This window comes from Canis aureus, chromosome 1, assembly GCF_053574225.1.
Source record: "Canis aureus isolate CA01 chromosome 1, VMU_Caureus_v.1.0, whole genome shotgun sequence".
Lineage (NCBI taxonomy): Eukaryota > Metazoa > Chordata > Mammalia > Carnivora > Canidae > Canis > Canis aureus.
Window position 1 is genome coordinate 105,938,585 of NC_135611.1, and position 11,638 is coordinate 105,950,222.

Consider the following 11,638-nt stretch of genomic DNA (forward strand, 5'->3'; position numbering starts at 1 on the left):
ACAGGTAGTCTGATGCAGAACTTGATCCCAGGACCCCAGGATCACGACCTGAGCCAAAGGCAGATGCTCAACCACTGAGTCACCCAGGTGCCCCTATAATCACTATCTTGATTATGGTAGTCAATTTATCACTTTCCTTTATAATTTTGCTACATAGTTACATATCTCTAAACTATGTAGTTTAATTTAATTTAAAGGCTTCCATATATCCACCAAGAAAAGTTGTCTCCCTAAGAGATGTAGCAATGGACATTATAGCCCTAGCAATAAATAAGAGCAGGAAAATCAACCAAGTTATATGTAACCTTTATTTTACCCTACAGATAAACCTATACATATTGCAAAGGAACATGTGTGTACACAGCTATTCATAGCATTGTTTGTAACAACAAAAGTCTTAAAAACAATTTAGCCAAAGGGACAGAGAAGTGATTAGAAACAATTTAAATAGTCATTAATATGTAACTGATTAAATGTTTTGATACATCAATCCAGTGGAATACCATGCAAGCATTAAAAAGAATGAGGAAGCTCTTTATATGCTGATATGATATAACCATGGCCTGTTATTGCTTAGAATTTATTGCATCTAACCGAAAGGATGGCTGAGAAAAGTATTATTTTAGGTGGATGAATTTCAACCTACTTTTTGTAATGGAGGGGGATGAATATTGGGTTGGAAGCTGGCAGTCTGTACCACATCTTACCCTCTGTCCTCTCAACATCTCTGTATACTCTTCCAAGCAGAAGTAATCCCATCCTTCCCAAGGGTGGTAGCCCCAGTGTTTTATTTTGGAGTTCTAGATGCAATAAGGTCTATAAGTGTTTCTTTGTGATAAGCATTCCATAAAGTTATAAGAATCCTCACTTCCGGAGACCTAATATATAATGGTGCAATAGGAACTGGGCATACACAATGAAGACTTCCAATGAAGAACAGAAAAATAGGATGTAGCAGGTACTATTCTGTTGCAAATAACCAAGGCCAGTGAGCAGAATCCTAGGAACCCAGCTCTGACAGTGAAGCAAGTTTCTTAATTAGCCTATTTGGAAGCGCTGGTTCTATTGAGAAGATGTACACCGTCCTTTGCGCCTGGCTTTGCACTCTTGCATTTCTTACTTGTTTCTTATTTTCTGTGGCCACACCTTAGTTGGACATTTCTTGGGAACTAAAAAAGCATTTCCAGGAGTCAAAAATGCAAATGAAATGGGTACACTGCTATGTGCTGGAAATGCAAAACTTTAGGGATGACATGAAAGAAAGGAGAAGGAAGATGACAGTAAAGCAGCATATTGAGTGAGGGACTTTTGATAACAGGACTATCTAATATTTAGTTTGAGTTCTTTCTTTCGCCAGTGCATCAGGAAAGTATGTTGCCTAGTAACATAATTTGTGAGTGATATTTGCAGAAAGAAAAAAAAAAAGCTGAGTACTATCTTGGACTGACTTTTTTCCAAAAGAAAAGCACCAGGCAACATCCAAAGTGCTTTACTTGAAGCAGAAACTCAAAACCAGAGGTGTTCATAAAAACATAAACTACATGGGAATTTGTAAATATTGTAAACTGCAGTGAGAATCCCCTGGGTACTCTCAATTCATAAAATGAGGGTGAGAGGTCATTTTAGCTAGACATTAAAGGTTTTTACTTGACACCTGGAGGACACTTTTGTTATTGATTCATTAATTCAGTATTTATTGAGTATCCATCTGTCACTCATTAGGCACTATTTTACATATAGGTGTAGGGATCTATCAGTGAACAATATGGACCAAAATCCCTCCCTTCAGATAGCTTAGTTATGTTACATCACTCCCATTATGTGAAGGAAACCATACCAACTACTATATACAGTTATTATACTGTTTCATGCCAATAGATTTGACAGTTTGGATGAAATGGCTAAATTCCTTGAAAGTCACAGTTTACCGAAATTGACAGAAGAGGAAATAGAAATAGTTATGGGACATAACTATTAAAGAAATTGAACTCACTGCTAAAAGCCTTCCCAGAAAGAAAACCCAAGGCCAATTGGCTTCACTGGTGAAAGTCTAAACATTTATGAAAGAAAAGAGTCAGAGGAATCGCTTCCCAAGTCTGTTTAGGAGGCCATTAGAAGTTTGGTGTAAAAGGTGATAGGGACACTAAGGGAAAGAAAATAGACCCATCTTTACATACACTGAAATGCAGAAGTTCTAAACAAATCTAGTGAGATAATTTATAAATAGACCAAATACATCATGACTAAGTGTGGCTTATCCTACGACTGCAAGGGTAGTTTAACATGCAGAAATTAATCAGTGTAATGTGTAATAAAAGGATAATACTAAATGATCATCTTCATATACACATAAAATGTATGATATACAATCCAATAGCTATTCATGATTTTAAAAAAGAAAACTGTTAGTACTAAAACTAAGAATACAAAGAAATTTCTATAATCTGATTAAAAACAGCTTTTTAAAAACCCTAAGCAAAATTTTAATGGTGAAATAACAAATGTTTCCCCCCTATTATACTCTCTTATGTAAACTTTACAAACACCCCATCACTTTCTTTTCTTTCTTGTACTCTTTGACAAGCTCCACTTATCCCAGGGTACAGGCTGAGGTCCAAAATTAAAATAACATCTATGTCACTTTTTCTCTCCCAAATCAAGGAATACCAAAGTATTTTTCATGATGAGTGCTTCAGTATGACCCATGGTAATGTGAAGCTGAAAATGCGAGCAGGGTAGGAGCATGCAGAGCTAAAAAATGGCTCTCAGCCCCCTCACATTGCCTGTAACTCTGCTTCTGCAGATGGTAAAGCAGATTTGGCTGTTGTGTCAGTGGTCTGGGTTACATCCTCACTAAGGGCCCTCTCCAGACTGGCAGGCAGGGAGTGGATCAGTCTCTCTCGGAAGTCTTGGCCCATGAAGACGTAGAGCATTGGGTTGAGGCAGCTGTTGAAGAAGGCCAGGGAGCTCGTTGGATTAACCAAGACGTCAAGGATTTTGTACTTACCTTCAAACAACATCTCTTTGAGCCAGACTGTGCCTAAAAGGGCAATCAGTTGAAAGGGGAACCAACAGAGAAAGAAGGAAGCCACAACAGCAGTAAGGACCCGTAAGGGACGACTGGATTTAATCATGCCTTTTTTGTGTATCTTGGCAGCAATGAGCCCGTAGCAGATAGCAACGATGGACATTGGCATGCTGAAGCCAATGATAAACCGGATGATCCCTCTGGCTGTCAACATGGTGATGGCCACCTTCAATCTCTCTTCAATACTGTTGCCCCAGGATGCAAAATTGAAAGTACAGTATATATTCCCTGTTCCATCATTTACTGTAGTCAAGAAGATGAAAACTGGCAAGGTAAGGATTAGGGCAAGAATCCAAGGTCCAATGATCACTTTTGAAGCAAGGCTTACTGTACGGTGGTTCTGGGCCCAGACTGGATGCAGGACACAAATACAGCGGTCCAGGGCAATGAAAGCAATGAGGAAGACACTTCCAAACAGGTTTATGTCCACCACAATATGAACTACCTTGCATAGGAACCAGCCAAAAGGCCACAGTTCTCTCATAGCCATTGAGACAATAAGGAATGGTAGGGTGGCAGTGAAGGAGAAGTCAGCTAAGGCCAGGTTCAGGTAACAGATTGTGGTGACTGTGCGTGCCATCCGGAATCCAGCCACCCAGATCACAAGCCCATTGCCCAGGATGCCAAGGACAAAGGTGATCCCAAGCACCACCAATGGCAGGATATGCAGAACCTTGTAGCCAGCAGACTCATGGAGCATCTCTTCGGATCCATTCAGAGGGATGGAGAGGTTGTTTTCCATCTTGCCCACACCTGAAACATTTCAATTGCCATTTCTCATCTGTGGAACCATCTTATAGCATCCCTATTCATGGCCAACATTAACTTCTACTATAGCTCCCACTCCAGCCAGGAACCCCACTCTCCTGAAACTTGGCCAGTCATACTATAAAACTGGCATTCTCTTGCCTAATATGTTGGGAAAAGATAGTTCTCCATAGTCCCATAGTTACTCAGATGTATTCCACCTGTCAGGTTGCTTAATCAAGAGAATTACAAGGCTCTTATTCACTAGCAGAAAAGTACACTTACAGTATATAGATAAGAGAAAATTGATTGGCAGACACGGCTCAGTGAGGGAAATGCTAGACTCAGAGTGAGTAGGTTCACTTCTGACCCATCATTCACTGCATAGATGTTGGCAAGCTCTGCAAAGCTCTTTCAGCCCCAGGTTCTCCCAGACTCCCAGCTTCCACTATGAGAACCCTTTGCCTGCTATTTGCTTAGTATTGACATTAAAGTTTTAGAATTTGGTTTGAGTTTATAATTGAGGATCTTGAACAGTTACGGTAATATGTAGAAACATATTACATCATGTGGATTCTATGCTGGAGGAAGTCAGCAAAGGGGGCCCTATCTCTACTTTCAGCCCTCTGTTTCCTTTGCTTGATATAGAGCTCTTCTCTGGGATGTGAAGAAGTTTTGCCCATTGCGTAATGTTCATGTTCTGTGGGATAAGGAGTATGAGAGTAATAAAATTTGTTAGTAATATCTGTGGGGTTCTCATCAGAGACCATGCATTGTATTAATTTCTATATATGGGGATCTAGTTTGATCTACATAAAAAGCTATAGTGCTCGTTATTTCTGGTTTTCATAAGAATAAGTTGATGTGGGCAGCCCCAGTGGCTCAGCGGTTTAGCACTGCCTTCGGCCCGAGGTGTGATCCTGGAGACCCGGGATCGAGTCCCACGTCAGGTTCCCTGCATGGAGCCTGCTTCTCCCTCTGCCTATGTCTCTGCCTCTCTCTGTGTGTCTCTCATGAATAAATAAATGAAATCTTTAAAAAAATGTTTTTCTTGATCTTAAAAGTAAGAATGCCCCCCCCCAAAAAAAAGAAAAAGAATTTTAAAAAATGTAGTGTCTGCATCTGGACCAGGTCACATCTATAACTACTGCATCCAAATTCAACACAGAGGTCTGTGTGGCTCTCACCTCTATGCTACATTAACAGATTTCCTAATATTATGATCTGTTAACTGTATCAGAAATATCCAGGGTGGCTGGGGTGCCTGGCTGGCTCAGTCAGTGGAGCATGTGACTCTTGATCTCAAGGTTGTGAGTTCAAGCTCCACACTGGGTGTAGAGATTACTTAAAAATAAAATCTTAAAAAAAGAGAGAAATATCCAGTGCGGCTATTAATAGTGAATATTCATGAACCTCACCCTAGAATCTCTTTACATAAAAGCTAAGGTGGTCTTTTATGGCCTCAAAAATTTGAGAGTCAATTTACCCTGACCTATTCAGCCTCCTTAAGAGAAATTGCAGTTACTAAGCACCTGTTAACATTTAATACTCATAATCATATTGCAAAGTGTTGGGGCACCTGGGTGGCTCAGTCAATTAAATTCCTGACTCTTGATTTTGGCTCAGGTCAGGATTTCAGAGTCATGGCATGGAGCGCCATGTCAGGCTCTGCACTCAGCAGGAAGTCCGCCTAAGATTCTTTCTTTCCCTGTTCTGCCTCTCCCTGCCCCTCTCTCTAAAATAAATAAATAGGGGCACCTGGGTGTTTCAGTCAGTTAAGCATCCAAGTTTCAGTTTCAGCTCAGATCGTGATCTCAGGGTCATGAGATCGAGCCTCATGTCAGGCTGCATGCTCAGCACAGAGTCTGTTTGAGATTCGCTCTCCCTCTCCCTCTGCCCCTCCCACTCATGCTCTTTCTCTCTCTCTAAAATCAATAAATCTTTAAAAAATGGGAATAAGGGATCCCTGGGTGGCGCAGCGGTTTGGCGTCTGCCTTTGGCCCAGGGTGCGATCCTGGAGATCCGGGATCGAATCCCACGTCAGGCTCCCGGTGCATGGAGCCTGCTTCTCCCTCTGCCTGTGTCTCTGCCTCTCTCTCTCTCACTGTATGCCTATCACGAATAAATAAAAATTAAAAGAAAATGGGAATAAGGTGGGGGAATGGGGTAATTGGTTATGGGCACTAAGGAGGGTACTTGATGTAATGAGCGCTGAGTATTATATGCAACTGATGTATCACTAAATTCTACCCCTGAAACTAATAATACAGTATATGTTAACTAACTTGAATATAAATAAAATTATATTAACATACTAATAATAATATTGCAAGGTATCTGTTATCATCCCTCTTTTTTTTTTTTTTTTACGATTTTATTTATTTATTCATGAGAGACACACAGAGAGAGGCAGAGACACAGGCAGAGGGAGAAGCAGGCTCCTGGCAGGGAGCCCGATGGCGGAATTCAATCCTGGGACCCTAGGATAACACCCTGAGCTGAAGGCAGATGCTCAACCACTGAGCCACCCAGGAGTCCCAGGAACATTTTCCATGTGCCAAGAGCTCCTTTAGCCCTCACCACAACCCTCGCATATGGCACTTGAGGATTGATGTATGCCAGCATTTGAGCTCAGCCAGACAGATTCCACCAGAATTGTCCTCTCGACTCTCTTCCACTTGCCAGACTTCCTTAACAGAGTCAAATTCTCTCTACTCACTCTTTAAGCACCTATGAGGCTCTCAGAAGATATGGTGCGCTCAGTGATCTATAGATTTTGGTTTAAAAATGCTGCTACAGGGACATCTGGGTGGCTCAGCGGTTGAGCGTCTACCTTTGACTCAAGTTGTGATCCTGGAGTCCCGGGATTGAGTCCCACATTGGGCGCCCTGTGGGGAGACTGCTTATCCCTCTGCCTATGTCTCTGCCTTTCTCTCTGTGTCTTTTATGAATAATAAATAAAAATTTTTTTAAATGCTGCTACAACGAGGAAGGACAATCGTGCAATGACAGGAGGGGCAAGGCCAGTGAGGCAAAGTTGTAAACTCTGGGCCCATCCTAGTTGTAGTGTGGGAGAGAGAACCTATTGACCACACATGATACTACTGTGGATTATGAAGGCTGCTATTTGGTGAGCTCCTCAAATGTGCCAGTCACTGTACATTTTATAATCTCCAGTTACAACACCCTTGTTTTGGGATAAACATTATTGCCATGTAATATAAAAGGAAACCATGGCTCTGACAGGGGAAGTGACTGGCCAGGTGTCACAACTATTACGGCGGCACCACTAGATTATGGCAATTTCAAATGGAAACTCAGCACTTCCGTGTTAGCTTACTCTACTTCTCTCTCTCTCTCTCTTTAAAGATTTTATTCATTCATGAGAGATACACACACACACACACAGAGAGAGAGAGAGAGAGACAGAGACACAGGCAGAGGGAGAAGCAGGCTCCATACAGGGAGCCCGATGCAAGTCTCGGGCCTGGGACTCCAGGATCACGCCCTGGGCTGAAGGCAGGGGCTAAACCGCTGAGCCACCCAGTGATCCCCAGCTTACTCTACTTTTCTAGCGTATTTGCACTTCCAGATTTTGAAATAACTGTTTCAGTTCTCCTTTTTTCCTCTCTGGTTTTACCCGGTCTTTCCCCTCCTAATCCCCACTCTCAGCTAATGCCTTTGCCTCATATTATAATGGGAAGATGGTAACCACTAGAAATTTTTAGCCTGCCCTGCTCTAAACCTTCCAATCTACCTGCACCTGTTGTAGCAAATAAAGAGTTCTCATTCTCCCAGCAGCTACCCTCCTATATTTGTTCTGTATCCCTCTCTACCTCATCTTCCCGAAAACTTTCCTCCAGCATTGTCCCTTTTCTTTTCTGCCAAAGACAAAAGCCCAAGATTTTCTTTCTACTGGGTCATTCTCACTATCCCATAAATGTTATAATCTCTTTTCCCTTTAAAAAGAAACCATCCTGGGGCCCCTGGCTTGCTCAGCGGATAGAGCATATGACTCTTGGCTTTGGGGTCATGAGTTCAAGCCCCACATTGGACATTGAATTTACTTTAAAAAATAAAAATTTAAAAATAAAAAGAAACCATCCTTGACCCGTATTCCTTTCCAGCTTCAGCTCTATTTCTCTCAAGAGACTTCTTTCTGTGAAGAGGATTCTCAGCCAAACTTTAGAAGGGAGCCTCTCCACTCCTCGCCTCCCATTTTCTCCTAAACATACTCCAGACTGACTTTGCTGCTCAGAGCTCCACAGAATGTGCTCTCCTCAGGGATACCTGTGGCCTCCTCACTGCTGACTCCAGTGGTCCCTTCTCAGTCCTCATCTTGATACCTCAGTGACATAGGACCCATTTGACCCCTTCCTGCTTCCTAAGACACATTTTTCCTATGCCTTGAGATGATAAAATGCACCCACAACACACTCTTGGTTGTTATTATAGCTCAATTGGCCACCTCTTCTCAGCCCAATTTCTTAGCTTTTTCTCCTCTAAATTTAACTTTTTTTATTTTTAAAGATTTTTTTTAAAGATTGTATGTATTTAGAGAGAGAGAGCCTGCACATGCAAGCAGGGGAAGGGGGCAAAGGGAGAGGGAGGGAGAGAATCTTAAGCAGACTCCACACTGAGTGTGGAGCCCCACTTGGGGCTCAATCTCACAACCCCCTGAGATCATGACCTGAGCCAAAATCAAGAGTCAGATGCTTAGCCAACAGCCACCGGGTGCCCCTTAAAGATTTTATTTTATTTTATTTTTTAAGGATTTTATTTTTACATAATTTCCACACCCAATGTGAGGTTCAGACTCACAACCTCGAGATCAAAGAGTCCTGAGCTCCACCAAGCCAGGCGTCTCAGTCCTGATAACTTCTAAGCTCCTTAAAACTCTAGTCTGATATACCCACCTGACTTCTTGACTAAAACAGATCCTTGATGTCTTTCCCTTATTGCCCAGCCTAATCCAAGTCTGTCTTCTGTCTGCAAAGCAACTGAATCCACTCCCAGAATCATTCCCATTCCTTGTCCATGGCCCCCACTTCTGGCCTGCATATTTGGACCAACCTTGCAAATAGCTTGTTCCTGCTACAAATGCCTCCCCCTGAGTACCGCTCACCCAAAATCCATTCTCCAGACATTACCCAAATGATCTTTTAAAAGATCATGATAGATCATGACCTTGTTCTGCTCAACATCCTCCAGTGGTTCCCAAAGTCCGGACTTCCAAACTCAAGTTTACCAAACACTCTTGGATCTGCACCATCTATCCTTTTGTGACCCAATTTCCAAAGTGTGAGGGAGTCCCCACATCAACAAACAATTTTTGAACATCAGCAGGTGTCTAAGAACTCAACTCCATTCTGACACTATCAGATTGCACAGGTTAAAAGTTCAGTACTAAAAGATGCTCCCTGCACCTAGGGCAATTCAGATACTAGGTACAAGTCTGGGGTACCTGTGGTTCTGACTGACTGGCTGTAAATCAGAGGTTCCTACAACCTCTTCCTCGGATTCAATCCATCTGTTGCAGTGGCTCACAGAGCCCAGAGAAATATTTTATTTGCTATATCACCAGTTTATTATAAAAGGATATCACTCAGGAACAGCAGATGAAAGAGATACATAGGGCCAGGTGTGGGGAAAGGATGTGGAGTTTTCATGTCCTCTTCAGGTGTGCTGCTCTCTCCATGTTTTCACCAACCCAGAAACTCTCTGAAGTCTGTCCTTTTGTGTTTTTATGGAGGCTTCATTACACAGGCATGATTGATTAACTCATTGGCTATTGGGGATTGAACTCAGTCTCTGTGGTTGATTTTCTCCCATCCTTAGGTGCTTTCCGAAAGTCACCTCATTAACAACAAAAGACACCTCTGCCACTCTCATCACTTAGGAAATTCCAAGAGTTTTAGGAACTCTGTGCCAGAAACAGAACGAAAACTAAATATTTCTCTTTCTTTAAGATTTTATTTATTTATTTGAGAGAGAGAGCAGAGAGCACAAGTGGGGAGTGGTGGAGGGAGAGGGAGAAGCAGGCTCCCTGCTGAGCAGGTGCCAATGCCAATGCCAGGACTCAATGTCCTCCCAGGATCATGACCTGAGCCGAAGGCAGACACCCAACTGACTAGCCACCTAGATGCCCCCCAACATCACACTCAATCATACTTCATACATCGCTCTAGTCTTACACAATGCATTCTATCCATTGAACTCCTTCGATTGCTTGAACATGCCAAGCTCATTGCCATCTTGAGGCTTCTGCATCCTCTGTTCCTCTGCCTATTATGCTCTTTCAAGCTTCCCACATTTGGCTCTTCAGTAAGAATGAGTTATTACATCTTCAGAGGCCCCCCCCCCGGCCCACAATACAGGGCAGCTACTCCAGGCAGGCTTATTCTACGAGATATTCTTGTTTGTTTATCCATTCTTTCATTTCCTATTCTAAATATCCTCCACAATGGTATAAATGCTAGAAGACTACCAAATTTTTTCAGTGCTAAATTTCTAGAGTAATGCTGTCCAAAGGAAACATACATGCGAGCCACATATGAGGCTTACCATTCTTTCTACAAAGTAAAAGAAATTGGGATAATATATTAATTTTAATAATATATGTAACCCAGCATATCAAAAAGAATATCATTAGAACAGGTAGTCAATATAAGAATTATCAGTGAGCTATTCTGCATTCTTTCTTCATGCTAAGTCTTTTGAATATACTAAATGTCTTTTACAGCACATCTCAGGTTGGACCAGTGAGAGCTCAATAACCATATATAGCAAGTGGATTCTAGATTGGATAACCTAGCTCTGAAGGTTTAGGAGGTATCTGCCACCTAGCAGATGTTCAAATAGTAATTTTTGAAATTGTCAGGGTCCCAACTTACCACTGGCTGAGATCCTTTTTCTCTTGTTAGTTCCTGGCTTCTTGCAAAGTGACTCAAGTTGGGCAGACACTTTATTGAACAAAGGGAGAGGAAAGATGAAGCTGGAACCAATCAGGTGACAGAAACCCGGGGCTTCTTGCAACTTCCAGAAAACACCCTGAATATGTTGTCAGTGTACTCTCCTCGGAGACTGAAGTCTGAATATTCCCCTCACCTCCAGCCCTATTACAGGAGACAGGAATTGACCCCTCTAAATATCAAGAGTCAAGAAGTGTGGGTGTCCCAGTCTTTTCTCCTTAAGAGGTTCAGGAAAATGAAGGAAACAATTATTGAAGGTAGAAGAACACAAGGCAAGCAGTAAAAAGCAGAGATAATGGTTAAGCAAAAACTTGTTTCTCTTTTCACACAGCACTTCTGACACCAAATGTGTAGTAAAGGGCTCCATCCTACAGCAAGACTGCCCCCATTTCAGATGCTACTTGCAAGTCCCTGGTTGTCACCTGCAGCTGACTGACCAGCTATAAATCAGGGGTCTCTGAGGCCCTCTCTTCAGGTCCAATAATTGGCTAGAGTGGCTCGACAAACTTAGGAAGCCAATTTGCTTTCGTTTACCATTTTATTATAAAGGATACAGCTCAAAACCAGCTGAAGCCAGTGTCCATCTTGTCAGTTCAGAAGAAAAAATGAACAGAAGAGTGTGTATTGCCCCCAGGAATGGCGGGACCAGCTGAGGAACCTGTAGGTACGCAACGCCACTAGCTTACAAGTAGTTAATTAGCACTACCCTAAAGGTATAACCACCACATTTACTTAGTGAAATCTCTAACGTAAAGAAAAATTTCCAATTCTCAGTCTCCTGAGTTGGAAAAGACCTCCAGATGACCAGATGAAGTGGTGCCAGAGCACCTGC

General features: G+C 42.2%; 1 protein-coding gene across 1 annotated transcript; it reads right to left on the bottom strand.

Moving 5' to 3' along the window:
* Window positions 1–290: 290 nt before the first annotated feature.
* On the bottom strand, window positions 291–10,883 carry FPR2 (formyl peptide receptor 2). The gene is made up of 2 exons (XM_077843073.1): window positions 10,729–10,883; window positions 291–3,841 (listed from the first exon to the last, which is right to left on the bottom strand). The coding sequence occupies exon 2, from the start codon at window positions 3,828–3,830 to the stop codon at window positions 2,775–2,777; it is 1,056 nt and encodes a 351-aa protein (XP_077699199.1). The 5' UTR covers window positions 3,831–3,841; window positions 10,729–10,883; the 3' UTR covers window positions 291–2,774.
* Between the last annotated feature and the right edge of the window lie 755 nt (window positions 10,884–11,638).

Bases quoted from the DNA above. Each gene is read 5' to 3' on its own strand.
- FPR2 (XM_077843073.1), bottom strand. From the start codon at position 3,830: ATGGAAAACAACCTCTCCATCCCTCTGAATGGATCCGAAGAGATGCTC.